This window comes from Xenopus laevis, chromosome 3L, assembly GCF_017654675.1.
Source record: "Xenopus laevis strain J_2021 chromosome 3L, Xenopus_laevis_v10.1, whole genome shotgun sequence".
Lineage (NCBI taxonomy): Eukaryota > Metazoa > Chordata > Amphibia > Anura > Pipidae > Xenopus > Xenopus laevis.
This window is the reverse complement of record NC_054375.1, coordinates 43,207,481-43,227,222: the sequence shown is the minus strand read 5'-3', so window position 1 is coordinate 43,227,222 and position 19,742 is coordinate 43,207,481. Positions and strand designations below refer to the sequence as shown.

The 19,742-nt window shown below is 36.2% G+C and overlaps 1 protein-coding gene across 1 annotated transcript in view; it reads right to left on the bottom strand.

The window, feature by feature from the left end:
• The window catches only part of tgfbi.L (transforming growth factor beta induced L homeolog), a 37,541-nt gene that overhangs the window by 17,352 nt on the left and 447 nt on the right, over positions 1-19,742 (bottom strand). The window contains 4 exon segments of the mRNA NM_001095238.1: positions 377-541; positions 669-826; positions 2,206-2,270; positions 19,474-19,572. Coding sequence (NP_001088707.1) covers positions 377-541; positions 669-826; positions 2,206-2,270; positions 19,474-19,572 — 487 coding nt within the window.

Genomic DNA, 19,742 nt, shown 5'->3' with positions numbered 1-19,742 from the left:
TGCCATGTACCAATATTCTGAGGTGCAAGGTGCAGGGATTTCTGGTGAAAGGGAGCCCTGTTCTTAACACCTGCCTCGACTAGGGTGTAAGTGCAGAACTGCTTTTGTGTAATAGCAATTAATACTGCATCATTTGAATCACCATCAACTTGAATCAACTGAACATAATTTAAGTGCATACAGTATTCCACCTGCTTGTTTATATCTGTCCAACTAATTCCATAAAAATCAGAACCAGGCATATCCTAGGATGTAGATGACAAGCTTTAGGTGGAGAAGCATCTGGTACACTATTTTCACTTTTAAGAGACTGCCCAAAAATTCCATTTCACTAGCTACAGGTTATGATGGCACTACGGAAATAAGGTTTACGTACTCCATTGGGATAGTGATGCACATGTATATCCAGGTTTTGGTACATTGAAGGGAAAGTCACTCCATGTTTCAGCTCATCAGTAAGAAGACGCCTGTTCACCATATGATAGCGTAGAGCATTCAGAAGCTCAATATTAACATTGCTCACTAAAGCATCCAATATTTCCTGTAAAGACAGCAATAAATATGTCAAGCTGTGATCGTTTAAACTACCCAGATGTCTTTTTATCTTTAAATGCTCTGCCTTCTGTTATGTTACAATGTGCGTTTCGCCCACAACGTTGTATACTCACAGCTGGAAGGGCAGCCCATGCTTCATTGCTTGGTGCAAAGATAGTAAAACTTCCAGGTCCCTCGATTTCTGGTCTCAAGTTTGCTCTATCTGAATATAACTGTGTGGTAGCTGCTCCAACTATTCCAAGAGTTTCATAAATATTTGAAAGTGGAAGTGCTATGAGAAAAATATCAAGAAAGGTAACACAGTTACAGGTGTGTTGTTTCTAAATATGCATGCTTATCAATCCAAGTTAGGAATGTCTACACTAGAGAAGAGGTAATGATAACTTTGTATAAATATATAAGGGGACCGTACATTAAAAACTCTGATGCCAGTGGATCCTTCCAGAGGACATAAGTGCAACCACTGAGATTAGAAGAAAGGAGGTTTCCATTGAGATTAGAAGAGTTTATTTTACAGTACGAGCTGTAAAGTTGTGAAATTCTCTCCCTGGATCAGTTAGATTGGCAGATACAATAGATACCTTCAAGAAAGGGTTAAGTGTCTTTTTAATCAAAGTCACTGAAAAAAACTCAGTACAAAGTTGATACAGGGACTGGCTTCTTGGAGTCAGGAAAGAACTTATTTTCCCCAGCTGAGGCAAACTGGAGACTTTAAGAAAGAAAGATGCATTTTTTTCCGACTTTCTCTGGATCAAATAGCAGTTAGGCAAGTTTTTCTTAGACAAAATGGATAAACTTGTTGGATGTGTCTTTTTAAACCTCATCTATCTATCTTACTATCTGAATTCATTAGGTTAAGTATATTAATAGCCTGGATATCATACTAAATCAGTGGTTTCTCAAATATAATGGTTGCGAGTCAACAGAACTTTGGTGGGACTTATTGGGCTGATTTGATCCTTTGACCCCACGGCAAAAAGTTGATGCTAAGGGTGGGGAATCTAATGATTAATTCCAACCTGGCTGAATAATTTCAGATACCCTGATTATAAATTATAAATTAATTTAGGAGGGTGTCATTTTGGACCCATACACATGCAAATGGGCTTTCTGACTCAACGGCCAATGTCTGCACTTGTGCAGGTACCTCAAGGCAGGCCCATCTGGGTAGGAGTTGATGAAATGTTTCATGTGTATGGTGAAATGGTAGTTACGTATGTGAGAGTAGGGAGATCAGACTATAATGGTCATGTTTTTATGAGAAAAAGGTCTCCATGAAAGTCTCCAAAATATTTAAAAAATGTATTGTACCAAATTAGTTTGCAGGTGATAAAGCATATCAGGAATTAATGAGAAGAATGTTAAAAATAACTATAACTGATAATTTGGAATGTCATATACCTGCATTATGTTTTTCGTAATGGTGGAAATTATATATTATTGAAATTTGTTAAAAAAGCAGCTCTAGGTATGTGAACCATTTGGAACTGCATTTTGAAAGTTTCACGTTCATTTAGTAAAATCAATTAAAATTTAGAGGAGTGGTAGGAACTTAGACATTTTAACAAAAATGTCTTATTACCATCCCAGACTTGATAAAATGGGATTATAGGTTTTAACCTCATATGCTAAGAAAAAAAATGAACTCACCGGCAGGGCATCCTTTTTCTCCTGGTACTCTTTCATATCCAGGGCAGCATTCATAACTGATTACACTAAAACAAACATTTGTCAGTTAGTAAAATGTACTCATATGATAATTAAAGTATACAAACATTTAAATATTAGGACAGAGTAGATATCCAGAGGCAGACCTTGATGATGATGCCTATAAAATTCCAGCATAACTTTGCTCACCACATACCAGCATATGTCTGAAAGCACAAAGCTAACAGCGTGCAAGTTGTACATAACAAGAGACAGCATGGGGTGGAACATTAGCATCCAGTTTAAAATCCAAGCTATTATTGCTTGCAGCACTTTGCCAACATATGACAAACACACACTTATGTCCCTTTTCAGACACAGTACAGGAAGCTTTTAGGTAGAATCCCTCAGCCTAATAGAACACTTCTACTTTATGCACTTGACATTTATCCTTCCGTTTGTATAATACACCATCCCATACACTTTTTGGAATGTTACTCATTCATTTTAAAGTTTAGATTTCAATTTATGAAAGTAAATACAGTAATATAGATATACAGTAACACAAAGAGAAACAGCCAATTATAAAACTAAGCTATGGGAAGGGCTACTTCAATAATTTACTGTTGCACATGAGCAGATATCTCTCTGATGGGCATTTTGCCTTCAAAAGACATCAAACTGTTTAAGAATTGCCCGACTGACCTCTTTCTGTTGACAGGGATAATAATTCCCATTGGTAAAAACATATATTTACGCTAACAGTCTCAGTTCTCCATTATCACTGCTCTACCCAGTATAACCTCTCTCTCTCTCTCTGGATTACCTATATCTTTTCAAACTTCCTTGGGTAGCTACTTGCAAGATATGTAAGTCGTATTAGAGAGTCTCAAGTTAATCAGCAGCTCATTCAATACTGACAGTGATTCCAGCCAGGGCAGTATCTTAAAGGCATTTGTATGTTCAACCTTGCATGTGTTTCCTCCAGGTACTATGGTTTCCTCCTACACTTCAAAAACATAGGTAGAACAAATGGTAAATTATATTGGCTATGCGTTCACCATGCGTATAGTTTTTAGCTCTAAAACGTGCTGGTTTATTCCTAGATCCCACTAGGTGGAGACACTGCATCATAATGTACCAGTTACCCAGTTTCTCCCCCACCTGTGCATTAAACCAAATTGAGAAGCATCATCTCAAGGGCATGTATCTTTAGAAAATTAATTATGCTCCTATGGCATCTAATATATTTTCAATGTCACCTAACTTTGCTTACTTGTCACTTTCTCCTGGCACCCATACTAAGGGTCATAGGGCTTTATATGGAAGAGATTTTTCTGAATTTCACCCCTGTACCTTAGGGGAAGCTCCTCCTGAAACTAGGGGTCCTACATAACCAATGCTCTATCCAAGCTAGTTTGGTGGGTACCTGTATCTAAAGGACCCCTGTGAGTTGCCAGTTTACTTAATTCAATTACTTGTTAATTCAGCAACATAATTATCCATTCAAGAACAACATGCATTTTATGATTAGTTGTATTTGTAGGATACAGTCCAAATACATTTTGGAATTTATTTTATTTATTTTCAAACCAAAATTTGGCTTGCATATTATACTTATTCACTTCTCAAGAACTGTGGGTTTTTTAAATATAAAATGCAATCACAAAGATGAATAGTTACTGAAACAGTAATGCCTTGTGATTCCATTACATGCTACCAAATGGACCGCGGTGCATAAACAGCCCATTGTTTATAGGAAGAAATCTCAGCTCTCCAGGAGTGTTTAGCTTTAAAATAAAGTTCTCGTGAGTGGAGTTAAACACAAATGGCTGTCCCAGCAATTCAAGCCAACAGACTCTGTTTTATTTAATATAACCTACCCTAAATCTTCTTGGTTAAAACAGTAATTCCTTACTCATTCCCATAAATAGTTGCAGATGACAACTTTCAGGAAAATGTAATGCTTTCATAACCTTCCAAATATTGACACAAAACAGGGGTGTTCCACACGCTGGCAGTGGATTTCCTAACCTTTGACTTAAAGGAAAACTATATCCCCCAAACAATGTAGGTCTCTATAAAAAGATATTGCATAAAACAGCTCATATGTAAAATCCTGCTTCATGTAAATAAACCATTTTCATAATAATATACTTTTCTAGTAGTATGTGCCATTGGGTAATCATAAATAGAAAATTGCCATTTTAAAAAATAAGGGCCGCCCCCTGGGATCGTAGGATTCACTGTACTCACAAACATACCAACAAACCATACATGTTAGGTCACATGAGCCAATTAACAGACAGAGTTGTGTCTTTTGCTTCCACACTTCTTCCTGTTACAGTTAGAGTTGAAGTATTTCTGGTCAGGAGATCTCTGAGACAGCACAGAGACCATCACAAAATGGTGGCTCAAGGCAAGAGATGTAAAAGGGCAATATTTACTTAAATATATATTCCAGTTTGGTAAGATTCTTTAATATGCCACTTAATATGATATGAACTAGCTGTTGCTAAAGTGTTCATTTTGGGGGTATAGTTTTCCTTTAAGAATTTAATACAGTAGGTGTCTCCCACGGAGAATAAAATGTCAGGAAGCTGCTACTATTTGGACTCTTAAAAAATAACTAGCTAGTTATCTAGCATGATAAAAACCTGGGATACTTTACTTAAAGATAGCTGTACACTTAAATGACTCCTAGCCAAGTTAGTACCTTATTGGCCTGTGTTGGGACCAAATTGATGAATCTCTGACTGATATGTGATTGGGGATTGATAAGATATTGGTCAAGAAGTTTGAAAATTCCACCAAATCGGTTTGTAGATGCGAGCTCCAGCTGAAGGATCAACAGGGGGGCCACAATGTGATCCCATCTTTGACCCATAGGAAAAAAATTGAAAGCCCATGTCAAGGAAGAGATCAGCCAAAGGATATGGCTAATGTGGCCAACTTAAATCTCATGTGTAATGTTGTATTGTGGATCGCACTGTTGAGCAAATAAATAAAAGCTGGAAAAAACATGAATTGTATCTCATTCATATAAAGAAATAATGCTTTCCCTGCCTGCCCAATGGCTCTTCTGAACATATTCATCTGTTTTGAAAACTAACTTTAATACTTTAATTCAGAATTACGGGACAGCTAATGGGCAAATGTCTAAATCATATGTGGAGGCAGGAAAATATAAATTTTGCATAGCTGTTTATAGACTTCTCTTTTGTGCCATTTACATCTATGATATTACAAGAAAACTTACTTTAGGACTGAACCGAAAACTGTTTATAATCTAAAGAGCTCAGAGGTAATTGTGGCATCAGTGCAATCATGGGTCTATAATAACGCATTGCCTATGCGCAATGTTAAGTAGAGGTAGAATATTGTTGGAAAGCATTATTTAATTTTAGTCAGAAAAGGTTATAGTCATTTTTTTCTAATAGCTATTATTATCTTCACTGTTCCTGAGCACTGTCAGAAAAAGTCTACACTTGTTTTATTTAGATTTGGAATTCTCATGAGGGGGGTTATTTACTTAAACTCAAATTTATCTCATTTTACCAAGCTCAATAAAATCGAGTGAAACTCGATGCCCAAATCGATTGATTTTTTCAGGTTATCAGACGAAACCCAGCGCAGATCACAGTAGCGGTCATTTATAAAGTTTGCGCAACGCATATTTTTTTGCAAATGGTTGTATTGCCCATTTTTTCCTGAACGCTAATATATGCTCTGCCCGTTTTCCGTGGCGTGCAAATGAGACGGGAGTTTGTGCGAGCACACCCAATGTGCGAGGTTGTTGTATGCGAAAATATCGTTGACAGTAACTTAAATTCGCACTTAGCTAAACTGTTCTGCAAATATTTTCTCCGCCACCAAAGTTGTGGCATAATTCAGTTGCAAAGTGTCTGCATAAATATTCACAATTGGCGATTTTTGACATATTTAAAAAGCTCTTATAGACATTTGCATTGTGAAAAAAAATTCTGTTTGCACAACACTTATTCAGCTTTATAAATATAATCATGCACGGGGCAAATATATTCACTCTGCAAACCAATCTGCCTAACGCAAAGTTTATAAATGACCCCCAATATCTTCAAATTGTAAAAGGAACATTAGGCATTGACTTCTACATGACCTTGGCAGGTTTGAGAGGGTGGTTTTCAGATTCGGACTTTTAGCAGCTTTGGGGTTTAATTAAACTTGAAAAATTTGAGTTTTTGCCCAAAAACCTTGACCAAAAAAATCAAGGTTTAGTAAATAACCCCCTAAAATTATTCGAGTTTTTACTGTTAAGGTCACAGATCCAGCAACAGCCCATAATAAAATGGATCCATACAAATGTAAATATTCACTTAATATGCAAAAAATATGAAAATAATTCATAAGAATAATATTTTCTATTAAACTACCATTGCTTTCATTTTGTAGGACTGTCACAATACCGTTAGGATTTTATTCCATTTCATTCAACTTGCTCGGTGCAATACCTTGAATGATTCGGTGACATTAATATTTATTTTACTAGAATCTTTTGAAGCTGATATTAAGGTTTAATGTGACACTACAAAGAAACGTACTGTTGTGATCACCTCTTCATAAAATCACAGGATTAAAGAGCAGGCATTAAGGATATATAAAGCTTCTTGAAAGAATCATAACAAACTTTTCACAAGCTTAAAAAGTTAAACCACAAGCATGTAGCCTGATAGAAAGAACTGTTTTAACGTTAAAAAGACATGTAAAATGACTCTTAAATAGATGACAGGGTTGTCATTGTGTAACTCTACAGGGAAACAATCCTGTAGTTAGCTAGAACAAGCAAAATAGATGACAGATACTTGAAATCAAACCTGCTTAGAAATCTGCAAAGAAGCAGCAAATGCTACCAAAAATGACATAAGATTGAGAAGGTTGTAGCTTCATATTATCAGTTCGCCAGGTCTAAGGTGGGCAAAGTAAACTCTGGCGATAGGGGTAACTTTCTGTAAAATTTGCAACTCAATGAATTTGCTGAGTAACGATCGCTCGACTGAGCAAAAATGCGCCTGATAGGCGGGGCTTTAACAAATTACCCATTTTAGCATCTCCTGAATAATGGGAGGAATAATTCTTCCACTCAACAGGAACCAGAAATATACAGTTAAATCAGGAATGCCAAGGCAGCTGTGTGGCATCAAATTATAGGGGTTACAAAGAACGAAGTGCAAAAAAGGTGTATCTAGCAGAAGTAGATCTAGAGCAAATGAAGTTGCTGAGCAACAATTGAAAGATTTCAATGATTATTCAGCAAGTTAGTTGCTCTAGATCTACTAGGTATTCCATGACCTGGATGAATGAAAACATTCATAGACAAACAAAACAGTGCACACTCCTGTGCCCCTTAGAGCTCTAGCAGTTGCACCCCAGGGAATAATAAGTGGCCCCTTATCTGGTTTAAAATATAAATATCTACTATTCTAGCAATTACAGTATGTCAAGAAACTGTTCTGGAATACTTTAAATAGAATACATTGATAACAAAGTGTCAGGTTTTATGGAGGCCGAGGGGTGGGCTTAGGGGAGACTGACCTCAGTGTTACTGACTACAGAATATCCATATTAACAAAGGAGACTGATAGAAGTTATACGATTGCCCAATGCATCCTGCAATAAACTAATTGTTATGGATCAGTGGGTTTGGAGAGGGTCAAGGCAATAGTAGTACCTAATTAAAGTAAGGTAACTTAATTGATACTACTGTATGATTCAATAAAAATATTATATTTGTCCTTTGGGCTACAATGTTTTTATCTCTTCTTGACCTTCGCCATGATTTTTTTTAAATCTAGTTTGCCTCTGTGGTTGGCAGGGAAAGTGTCCCTTGATTGCTCTGGGTTATTCATTTAATGAACACCTTATATTGGTCCAAGAAAATTGTTAGAAGTGAAAGTAGTTTTGCAAAAAATGGTTCTGGAAGTGATGGATGGTTGTCATCATTGCTGCTTGTGAATCAAGCTTGGCAGCAGATATGAGGTGAACATTCTGTTACCCAGGCATTATTTTTCATGGCAATTGGGAAGGGCAGGAATGTGGAGCTGTCTTATTCCAAGTCCTTCAGCAGTATATGCTGTTTCCTATGCTACTGTGCGAATACAAACAGAATATAAACCAAAACAGCTAATACATATTAAGCAGAATAAAGGACAGATTTACAGTTTTACCAAAAATCAGAAGTCTTATGTTTATATAGAAGAAATCCTTCTTAAAGCATTATGCATGTTATATATTACCTTTTAACATTCCTACTTGTCCATGTCTATTTAACACTTTCATACAGGGGAATGTTGTGAGCACTGTAGAAATAACTCATCAGCATTCTTCTCCCTTCACCTTGGGTAACCAGAACTGTTTGTTTAAACCTAGTCTCGCTGGGATAATATGCATTTTCATTACATGCATTAGAACTCTAAAGAATAAACTCATTTATCAATTTAGACAATTAACTATTGTATGTAATAATATATAATAATGTATAATGCACCTAGAGCATAGAGCTTTTTTTGTGAAAAAAGGGCTAAACAAAATAATTTGAGTTTTTTGATTTACTACATGTCATAACAGAAGGAAATTTACAATAACTTGTAATAAAGATGTTTGCAGGCTGGGGCAAAGAGTCTGCTACTTTCAAGATGAAAAAGGCAACAGAAGGAAGAATGTTAACATAGCAAGTTTACAAAAACAGTCAAAATAAATGACGGAAACAAATGAATAGAATCTGCTGTGCTATTCAAGCGAAAAACACATATGGCCATGTTGTATTGAAACAGGTATGGGATCTGTTATCCAGAATCCTTGGGACCTGGTTTTTTTTGGATAATGAATCTTTATGTAATTTAAATTTTCATACCTTAAGTCTACTAGAAAATTATGTAAACATCAAATAAACCCAATAGGCTGGTTTTGCTTCCAATAAGGGTTAATTATATCTTAGTTTGGATCAAGTAAAATGTACTGTTATATTATTACAGAGAAAAAGGAAATCATTTTTAAAAATTTGGATTATTTGGATAAAATGGAGTCTATAGGAGATGGCCTTTCTGGATAATGGGTTTCTGGATAACGGACCCCTTACCTGTACTGGGTTTCCAGAACACTCCTTTCCACTATATTTATTTACAAGAGTGGGAGGTTTATTTAGCAAAATCCGTTTTTTTCTGATTATTTAAATTAAAAAAGTCAGACCAAGCTAGAATCCATGATTTGACCTTAGTTATTATTACAAAAGCTTGATTTAAGCGTATTGGGAAAAACTCTATAAAATTGAGCGAAAATTGTATGATTGTTTCGAATTTTTTCCTGTATTGCTTCCCAAAAAGCCTGAATTTTTGCTTGAAAAGCTTGAAATAGTCATATTTTCAGGCTAATTCCAGTGCAGAGCACAGCAACATCCAAATAAGATAGGGACCTTTCCCATTGACTTATATACAACCTCGGCAGGTCTGAGATTGCGAATTTTCAGACTCAGACTTTTTCCTGAGTCCGAAAGGATTTAAAAAAAAAAACAATTTTTTTCCACTTACAATTCAGATTTTATAGTAAAACAAACTTTTTTTTGAGTTTTTAGCATTCAGACTTTAATAAATACCCCTATATATTCTCCTTTTTCTATACATTTATAATGGAAATCAACATGCTACTGTTTGGGTTGCTGTTTATTATTGATGACATGTTACCCTCTGTTTCTCCATCAGTCTATCTCTATCTCCCACTTTATCATTAGGAAAGAACGGTAGATCCTTTGTGGTCTTTCCTAACAATTACTGTATTATATGGAACTGTTATATTCACTTGATAAATGGATCTGCCAAATAGAAATACACAAATATGAACCAACTTGTGGGACCTTTGACTCTGGTCTCAGTTAATGAAACCACTATATTCATGACATCTTTTGAGAATAAGAGGCATATGATTCAAGGGTTGACCTTATAATGAATAATAGGTGAAACATCAGCCAAATTATGTCGCTGTGGGATGATGGAAGGATTAACCTTAAGTAATTAAGAGTTTTACATATTCTGGAGCTGGAATAAGTAGCAAGACCACCCAGAAGCAATTAATAGCCTGGAACCATGTAGGACAAATCCCTTTCTGCCATTACATCAACATCCTACCAGATGGAAACTGCCAGGTATTCATTATGTTTGATGTTTGTTCAGCCCCCGAGTGAACTCAATGGTTACTCTCAGGTGTTTCGGATCCACAGCTGCAATGGCAACTGACTTTCTATGGATAATATTGTTATTCTCTGTAACTGTAAAACAACAAGGCTTATATTTTGACATTGTAATGAAGCATGAATATGCCATATGTGAATATAAGGTGGCCTCAATGTAAATAGATGAAACAAAGTCAGGGAAACCTACAACTTCTCACTCAATGTCTTTCAGGTTAGTTAACTTACTGTAAGAACTCAACAAAACCACTTAGTTTTTTAATGTTTGTATTAAATAAATGTAAAAAAAATAATCAAAAATAAATAAATTTTGAAAAAAGTAGAATAAATCAGACCTTTCCTTTTATAACCAAATTCCATTGTCTCCATTAGATTTAAATTTGTCTCCCTACCACCCATATAGAACATGCTTTAGCCATTAGGTAGCAATATTGTACTGTATTAAGAATATTTTGAAGTAACTGGAAAAAGGCATTTCCCTGGTGTAATACATATTTCTAAACAAAATAAGATTTATTTAGTCTAGCCTTTGAAAATTATATGTGAACATAATGCCTTAATAAAGAAAGGAGTGACAGCTCTTCTCCTTACACCTCAATCTCCCTTAATCCCACATTTTGTGGAAGAGAATTCTAGAATTCATTATTTGAACGAAAAGGAAAAAAGTCACCAACTAGGAATGTACCACAAGTGCCATGTAACTAGAAAGTACAAATGCAAATGTGCTGGATAACTGCCTGGTTCTTAAGTCATAAACCTGACAGCAGCAGCAGTTGAACTGATCAGTGTCAGAAACAAATGCCATGATTTTAATATTTAATATGTGGAATGTTTTAGTTGTGAGCAGGAATGTGTTCATTAGGGCTGCATTTACCAGACAGAAAATTAGTTTCTTTGGCAAAAGGCTATAATAGGGTAACACTGTCCAGCAAGTGACTTGGAAAATAATGACCCACACACATACTATTATGTGCACACTGTGTATACTGTATCTTTGTATATTTCAGTATTTTTCTCTGTTCTGTTGTGTTGGAAGATTCTTGCTAAATCATCTTTTTTTTTTACTGTGTTTTGGACAAGTGCATCTTATTTTTTCTAATATAACCAACCTCAACAATATCAACAAGCATCATCTCACAAAGGAATACAGCTGGGCTATGGGTTACTGTCTAGGCTACAGGGAGCACATTCTGGTGCTTTAGCGCTGAATTTTTTGACTGTTAAAAACCCATTGATTAAAGTGCCCTGAAGAAGCCCAGGGCGCCGTTGTTCTGGATCCAAATGATAGAGCGAAGACCAAGCAGAAGAGATGCACTAAGGGGCACATTTACTAAGCTCGAGTGAAGGATTCGAATATAAAACACTTCGAATTTCGAAGGATTTTTTGGGTACTTCGACCATCGAATAGGCTTCTGCGACCTTCGACTACGACTTCGATTCGAACGATTCGAACTAAAAATCATTTGACTATTCAACCATTCGAAGTACTGTCTCTTTAAAAAAAACTTCGACTACATACTTTGCCACTTTAAACCTACCGAGCTCCAATATTAGCCTATGGGACCTTCCCCATAGGTTTTCTAAGCAATTTCTGATCAAAGGAAAATCGTTCGATCGATGGATTAAAATCTTTCGAATCGTTTGATTCCAAAGATTTAATCAAGCGATTTTTCCTTCGATCAAAGTATTTGCGGTAAATCCTTCGACTTCGATATTCGAAGGATTTAACTTCGATGGTCGAATATCGAGGGTTAATTAACCCTCGATATTCGACCCTTAGTAAATGTGCCCCTAAGTCTTTCCATATTAACATCCATTTAGATACAGTGCGTTAATATTGTAGAAGAGACTGAACATCATTGCTGTAAAGAATACATTCCTAGACCCTTCTAATTCTGAACACTGGGTATTAGTGCCTTTTACAGTCTGACGTTCAGTAATAAAGCAAAAGCACATGTTGTCACGTGACACCAATGTGTAGGACCATTCAGTAGTCAGCACACAAAATACATATGAACATTTCTTGGACAATTATTATATATTCATTACATTTCTAGAAATGCAATTAGCATTATTTTGATGTTACAGGTGTAGTGACCCAGAGCAACTGGTGCCCAGTAAAGGCTACTTGCTGGCTGACTGTTACAGGTGATTAGACATGCATCAAACTTTGCACCTTTTATTATATTACCCCATTAATAGATAATCTATCAGGAGTGGCAACCCCATAGCAGCCAACAACCAGCTTTTACTGATCATGAGCTTCAAATTATGGTTCCTCTAGGACAGTTATTAGACTTGATGCAAACTTTGAGACTGTTATAACATTAAATTAATACAAGGTACCCAACAGACTAGGGCAACCACAAATAGATGTCAGAGATTATATGAAGACTGTGAAATTCTACTTGTTCTCTACAGTATATCTTCTGCTTATATAAAGGCAATTTAAAGGCAATTAAAGAGCCTTGGCTGGATATTGTACAAACAATGGGGTCAGAAATGTGAACACCAAAATTGGTGTGAGAGGGGTGAAATTTTCACTTTTCAGTCTTTCATTCCTCATTCCCATTTTTTCAGATTACGTTGGTGGTTTTATCATAATTGTTAATAAGGGGCCGATTCACTATGGGTCGAATATCGAGGGTTAATTAACCCTCGATATTCGACTAGGAATTAAAATCCTTCGACTTCGAATATCAAAGTCGAAGGATTTAGCGCAGATCATTCGATCGAACGATCGAAGGATAATTCCTTTGATCGAACGATAAAATCCTTTGAATCGAACGATTCGAAGGATTTTAATCCAACGATCGAAAGAATATCCTTTGATCAAAAAAAGTTAGCCAAGCCAAGTTGAACGATTTTTACTTTGAATCCTTCGATTCAAAGTCGTAGTCGAAGGTCGAAGTAGCCCATTCGATGGTCGAAGTAGCCCAAAAAAAAACTTCGAAATTCAAAGTTTTTTACCTTCGAATCCTTCACTCGAAGTTAGTGAATCGGCCCCTAAGTATTGTGAACATGGCTCCACAATTTAGTAATTTTTTATCCAAAATATAGTAATAGAAGTAGAGCTAGAAAGTTCCTGTGCCAACAGGCTTTGTGCCCGACACATCCTAAAACACAATACCATATCTACCTCTATTTCTTATTTGTATTTAAATAACTCATGGCTCACAAATCTTATTTTAGATGCATTCCTGTGCCCTAAATATATAATCTATATATGGGACACAGCAAATCTGGGCTGATTATGCAAACTTAAATAAATCGTGAATTAATGTTAATATGTAATCTAGTTTGTGGATTTTCTCTGTATTCTTCTCTCTTTTCCAAAAGGAACAGTCCAGGAGTAGTTTATCATTTCTACTTAAAGAGCCACAAAACAAGAGTAATTACTGTAAAGGAGGGAGGGGGCTAAAATTTCCTTTAGGGGATGGATGTGGCTTTCCTCTACTGTTGATATAATGTGATATTATGTTTCTGGCCGTAGTCCAAGGAAAAAACGATAAAGTGGAAAATATGCAGGTTTGGAGAAGAAGGGAAGTTATATGTCATGTCAGTAATCTGCATATAACCAATGGAGTGAGTCCATAGCACCTTAATAAATACATACACATTCATACTTTCTTCTTTTACAGTATCTCTCTTTAGGGATGTCGGCCCTAGACTGTGAGTCCTTATTTCACCTCAGTAATAGAACATCACTAAAAAACTACAATACTAGTAAGCACTGCTAGGGTAAGGGTTTCTGCTATCCTATTAAATGTGTTTGTGTATAATAATTTTAAATATAAAGCCCACTTACAGCCAATCCCAAACTAAGCTTGACTTTTCTTTACTTGAAAAAGCATAGATGCTGGAGGTTACCATAAAATTACTCAAGTTTCACCTTATTTAGACATTTCTAAAACAGTGACAACTCATACCTGCCCATGGTTGAGGTACACATTTAGCAATATAGAATTCAGCCACTCAAGAGAGAGAGAGAGAGAGAGAGAGAGAGAGAGAGAGAGAGAGAGAGAGAGAGAGAGAGAGAGAGAGAGAGAGAGAGAGAGAGAGAGACCTTACAAATCCACTTCAGTGTGTGCACTGGGTTGGGCAGAGACAGGGCCATAAAATGACTTTCCCAGTTAAGAGAGGGTCTTTTTGAATTAATGTGCATAGGGAGTTTAGATAATTTTTTGGACATTAAGGGGGTTATGTAATAAAAGTCACTACGTTTTCCCTGGAGCAGTAACTTTTGGCAACCAATCAGCAGGTAGCATTTACTAGTCATCTGCTTAAAAGCATACATCTTATTGCTTCCTATGGGTTACTGCTCCTGGGCAAACTTAGTGACTTTTATTACATACTGTATGGGTATAAGGTTCTAAATTACAATCTAAGATTCCAATTTGCTTGTCTAATGTGATGTAGCTGTGAGCAGACATTTCTAATGACAGTTTTACAGTTTGGGCATTTTAATGGCTAAAGTCAGGCACAAAGATACCTTTTTTCAGTCATTATTACTTACGCCATAAGGCTGCAAGTCCAGCAATCCAATGGTAAGTAATAGCTCTCCTAACACAGTGAATTCAATTGTGAACTTGCATCTTTTTAGCTGAGCTGGAGGCATCAAATTATTTATACAGGCATTAGCTACTTATGAGGAAAATTACATTAATTAGACCTTTACAAGTGAAAAAATAATCCAATCTCTAGGGATGGTTAAATGTTTTTATTTCAACATTTATTCTAGAATCAAATATCTTACTTTAGGAACCAATAAATTCCCTGCTGGCAGTTTTCTAAATTCTGTTGAACAACAGCTTTCAGTAATACCTGACTGCTTTGTCTGTTTCAGGGATACTGGGAATAGCTGGGGGAAGTATGTATATGATACACCTCAAAAAACATCAAGTTTCATATTTCACTATTACCAAGAAATGGAGACTCATATACAGACATTACCCAATACAAATTAGCACATTGCATTTACTAAATGAAATGCCCTTTAATCAGAATTGTAAGACAGTATAGCACACAATAACACTGGTGTTTGGGGAAAGAATTCCCATCCTGTCAGTAATGTCACAGAAAAATCGTCAAAGGGTAAAATCTAATTTATTATTCATTTTAACACTTAGGGGCCGATTCACTAACTTCGAGTGAAGGATTCGAAGGGAAAAAACGTTGAATTTCGAAGGTTTTTTTGGGCTACTTCGACCATCGAATAGGCTACTTCGACCTTCGACTACGACTACGACTTTCGAATCGAAGGATTCGTAGTAAAAATCGTTCGACTATTCGACCATTCGATAGTCGAAGTACTGTCTCTTTAAAAAAAAACTTCGACCCCCTAGTTCGCCATCTAAAAGCTACCGAAGTCAATGTTAGCCTATGGGGAAGGTCCCCATAGGCTTGGCTAACTTTTTTTGATCGAAGGATATTCCTTCGATCGTTGGATTAAAATCCTTCGAATCGTTCGATTCAAAGGATTTTATCGTTCGATTCAAAGGATTTTATCGTTCGATTCAAAGGATTTTATCGTTCGATTCAAAGGATTTTATCGTTCGATTCAAAGGATTTTATCGTTCGATTCAAAGGATTTTATCGTTCGATTCAAAGGATTTTATCGTTCGATTCAAAGGATTTTATCGTTCGATCAAAGGAATTATCCTTCGATCGTTCGATCGAACTATCTGCGCTAAATCCTTCGACTTCGATATTCGAAGTCAAAGGATTTTAATTCCTAGTCGAATATCGAGGGTTAATTAACCCTCGATATTCGACCCTTAGTGAATTGGCCCCTTAACCTTTGTATAAAACTTGTCACATTGCATTTTACAGTGTTTTTCATATTCTGTTTCCCCTCACTTGATGTGTTTTGGTCTAAATCTTAGCACAAGTGAGCCGAAATTTGACAAGTAGGAATTTTGCATTTGATGAATTTATAGGAATTTTGAAATGTTAGTACACAGAGTAACATTTGTTTCTCAATGCTGGGCCCAAGGGCTGCACAAAGGCCATGTTTCAAGGATTTTTTTTTGCATGAAAACAGATGAGTTAATCAAGGGTTCAGTGAATGTGACTGATACTCCTGAACTGTAAACCATATGAGTTGAACAAATTATATTCCTAGTTTTGAACAAGTTAAACCTTAATCTGTAACCATAGTATATATATTTACAGCTTTCTCAGTTTTAGGTAAAAACTGCAGTACATCATATGAAATATTGAACAGGTATAGGATCCCTTATCTGGAAGCCCGTTATCCAGAAAGCTCCAAAATACAGGAAGGCCATTTCCCATAGACTCAATTTTAAGCAAATCTAATTTTTGAAAGTAATTGTCCTTTTATCTGTAAAAATGAAACAGTACCTTGAACTTGATCCAAACTAAGTTGCATGAACCCATATTGGTTGCAAAACAATCCTAATGGGTTTATTTAAAGGAGAACTAAACTAAATATATATATTCATATATCTATATACATATATTCATTTTATTAAATTTTTTCAGACTGTTTTCAAATTATTTGTCAAAAGATTATACACCCCTTTCACTGAAAGCTGTCATTAAGGCAGTTATTCCCAAACAGAGGGGCTGATTTCAGTCAGGTGCTGAGAGCTTTGGCTGTGATAGCCTAGCATGAAGGCCATTTAGGTTGAGGTTTGTGTGATTGTGTACCTTCTTGCAGAGATCCAACCTGAAGGTCAGTTAAGGTAATATTTAGGACGAACATCCGATTTGTCGTACAAGGTATTCATGGGTCCCTTTCATTAATCTTTAATGAAGTAATCAGCTAAGGGGGGCCTGTTAAAATGTTGGACCTTGGTTTGGCGCTATAACCCAAAAAAGTGTGACAACCATTGTGTTTGGAAGTTTTGTATGCAAGGAATATTGTTGCAAAGCAAAACCTTTTTGGTTCAATAGAAGTGTTAGTGTTGAGGTGGGTAAGAAAAGACATGCTTTTAAGGCTTTGAAGTTAGCTGGGACAGCCTACACAAGGTACAAGTAGGCTGATAAATCATGCAAAATCATCCAAGCTAAAATCGATATGGAAAAGGATATTGCAGCAAGCAGTAATTTTATTTAAATATGTAAATAGTAAAAAAATGAAGCAGGAAGGGATGGAAGCCTTAATATTAGAGGGGGGGGTCAGCTGGTTGATGAGAACAAAAAAAAGCTGAGATTCTGAACTCATATTTTTCGTCTGTCTACACAAATGAGGAACCAGTTAATGAAGGTTTCCTTCTTAATAGTCCTAATTCCAGTAATACAAATAATGATGCATGGTTCACATATGAGGAAATTAAGACTAGACTAGAACATGTTAAGATAAACCAGTGATCCCCAACCAGTAGCTCGTGAGCAACATGTTGCTCTCCAACCCCATGGATGTTGCTCCCAGTGGTCTCAAAGCAGGAGATTATTTTTGAATTTGAGGCTTGGAGGCAAGTTTTGGTTGTCTAAAAACCAGGTGCACTGCCAAACAGAGCTTCAATGTAGGTTTACAATCCACATGGGGCTACAAATTGCCGATCACAGCACTTATTTGGCACCCCAAAAACATTTTTCATGCTAGTGTTGCTCCTCAACTCCTTTAACTTCTCAATGTTGCTCACGGGTACAAAAGGTTGGGGATCCCTGAGATAAACAAAGGTTCGGGCCGGATGGTATTCATCCCACAGTTGTTAGCGAGCTTAGCTCTATGATTGCCTAATCTCTTTACTTAATTTTTCAGGATTCATTGAAGTCTGGCATGGTGTTGAGAGATGAAATGCTAATGTAGTGCAGCTATTCAAAAAGGGATGCCGTTCTCAGCCTCAAAACTATAGGCCAGTTAGTCTGACGTCAGTGGTAGGAAAGCTTTTCGAAGGGTTAATAAAGGATAAGATGCTGGACTTCATAGCAAATCATAATACTATGAGTTGTGCCAGCATGGTTTTATGCAAAATAGATCTGGCCAGACTAACTAAATTTCTTTTTATGAGAAGGTGAGCAGGGACCTCGATTCTGGGATGGCATTAGATGTGATTTAAATACAAAGTATTTGTACCTTTATATAGAACTAGCTAAAAGATAGATTATAAAGAGTGGTGGCAAATGGAACATTTTCTAATTGGACCAGTGTTGTTAGTGGAGTACCGCAGGCCTCTGTACTAGGTCCCTTGCTTTTCAACTTGTTTGTTTATGACCTGGAGGACTTAGACAAATATCAGGGGACCTTTTTACCCATAAAGTGGATCACCGTACCAGAGGCCACCTCTTCAGACTAGAAAAAAAGAACTTTCATTTGAAGCAGCATAGGTGGTTCTTTATAGTGAAGACAGTGAGGTTGTGGAATGCATGTGATGCTGATTCAGTTAATGCCTTTAAGACAGACATAATATCAAAGGCTATTGTGATACTAAACTCTATAGTTAGTATAGGTATGGGTATATATAATTTATGAAGGTATGGAGGGGTGTTTGAATGGATGCTGGGTTTTCATTTGGAGGGGTTGAACTTGATGGACTTTGTCTTTTTTTAACCAGATTTAACTATGTAACTATGTAATGGAGCTTGTTATAAAATGCTTTGGCGGTCAGGATGTCTGATATCTACCCAAAGATCGTCAATATATTTATCAGGCAAGTTTGAAAACCCCAATAAATAAGGACTGCACATAATGCAGTTCTCTCCCTATGGGTTCTGATTGTTGACCAAGAGTGCAAGTGGTTAAATCAGTCAGAGATCTGCTTGTTTTGTAACCTTTGCAAAAAAAACACATCTCCACGTGTATGACCAGTTTAAGACATTCAAGCAATAGGCTGGATTGAATACTTTATTTTAATGGAAGTTATTGTAGCTTAAATGGAGAGAGGGATGATGATTTTAACAGTTAATTTGAGAATGATGCCATATTATCCTTTTTGAGAAATCTATTGAGTCAGTAATAGTGTGCCAAAAATATCATTTATGGGGTCAGTTATTTAATTATAGTAAAATACACATAAAAGATGCACTCCCAAAGAGCCATCCATTATTTATTATTGAATAAAACACTGCATATGGACTATACTTACGTGGATTTGCCACATATTTTCCTTTGATACCACTGCTTGCAGTTTGCATAATATTGCCTGTTGGTGCCAATAAGCTTCTGGACTGCACAAACATTGGGGCTAGAAAAGAATACAATCTATAAGAAATGCAGCTCTCCAAAAAAACAATAATGAATAATCTACATATTAGGGTTATGGTACAGGAGATAGAATCCAAAGCTGGAAAATCTTAGTGAATCACGTCCTACTGATTATTTGCCAGAGATACAGAGTATCTGGTATTTGTTTAA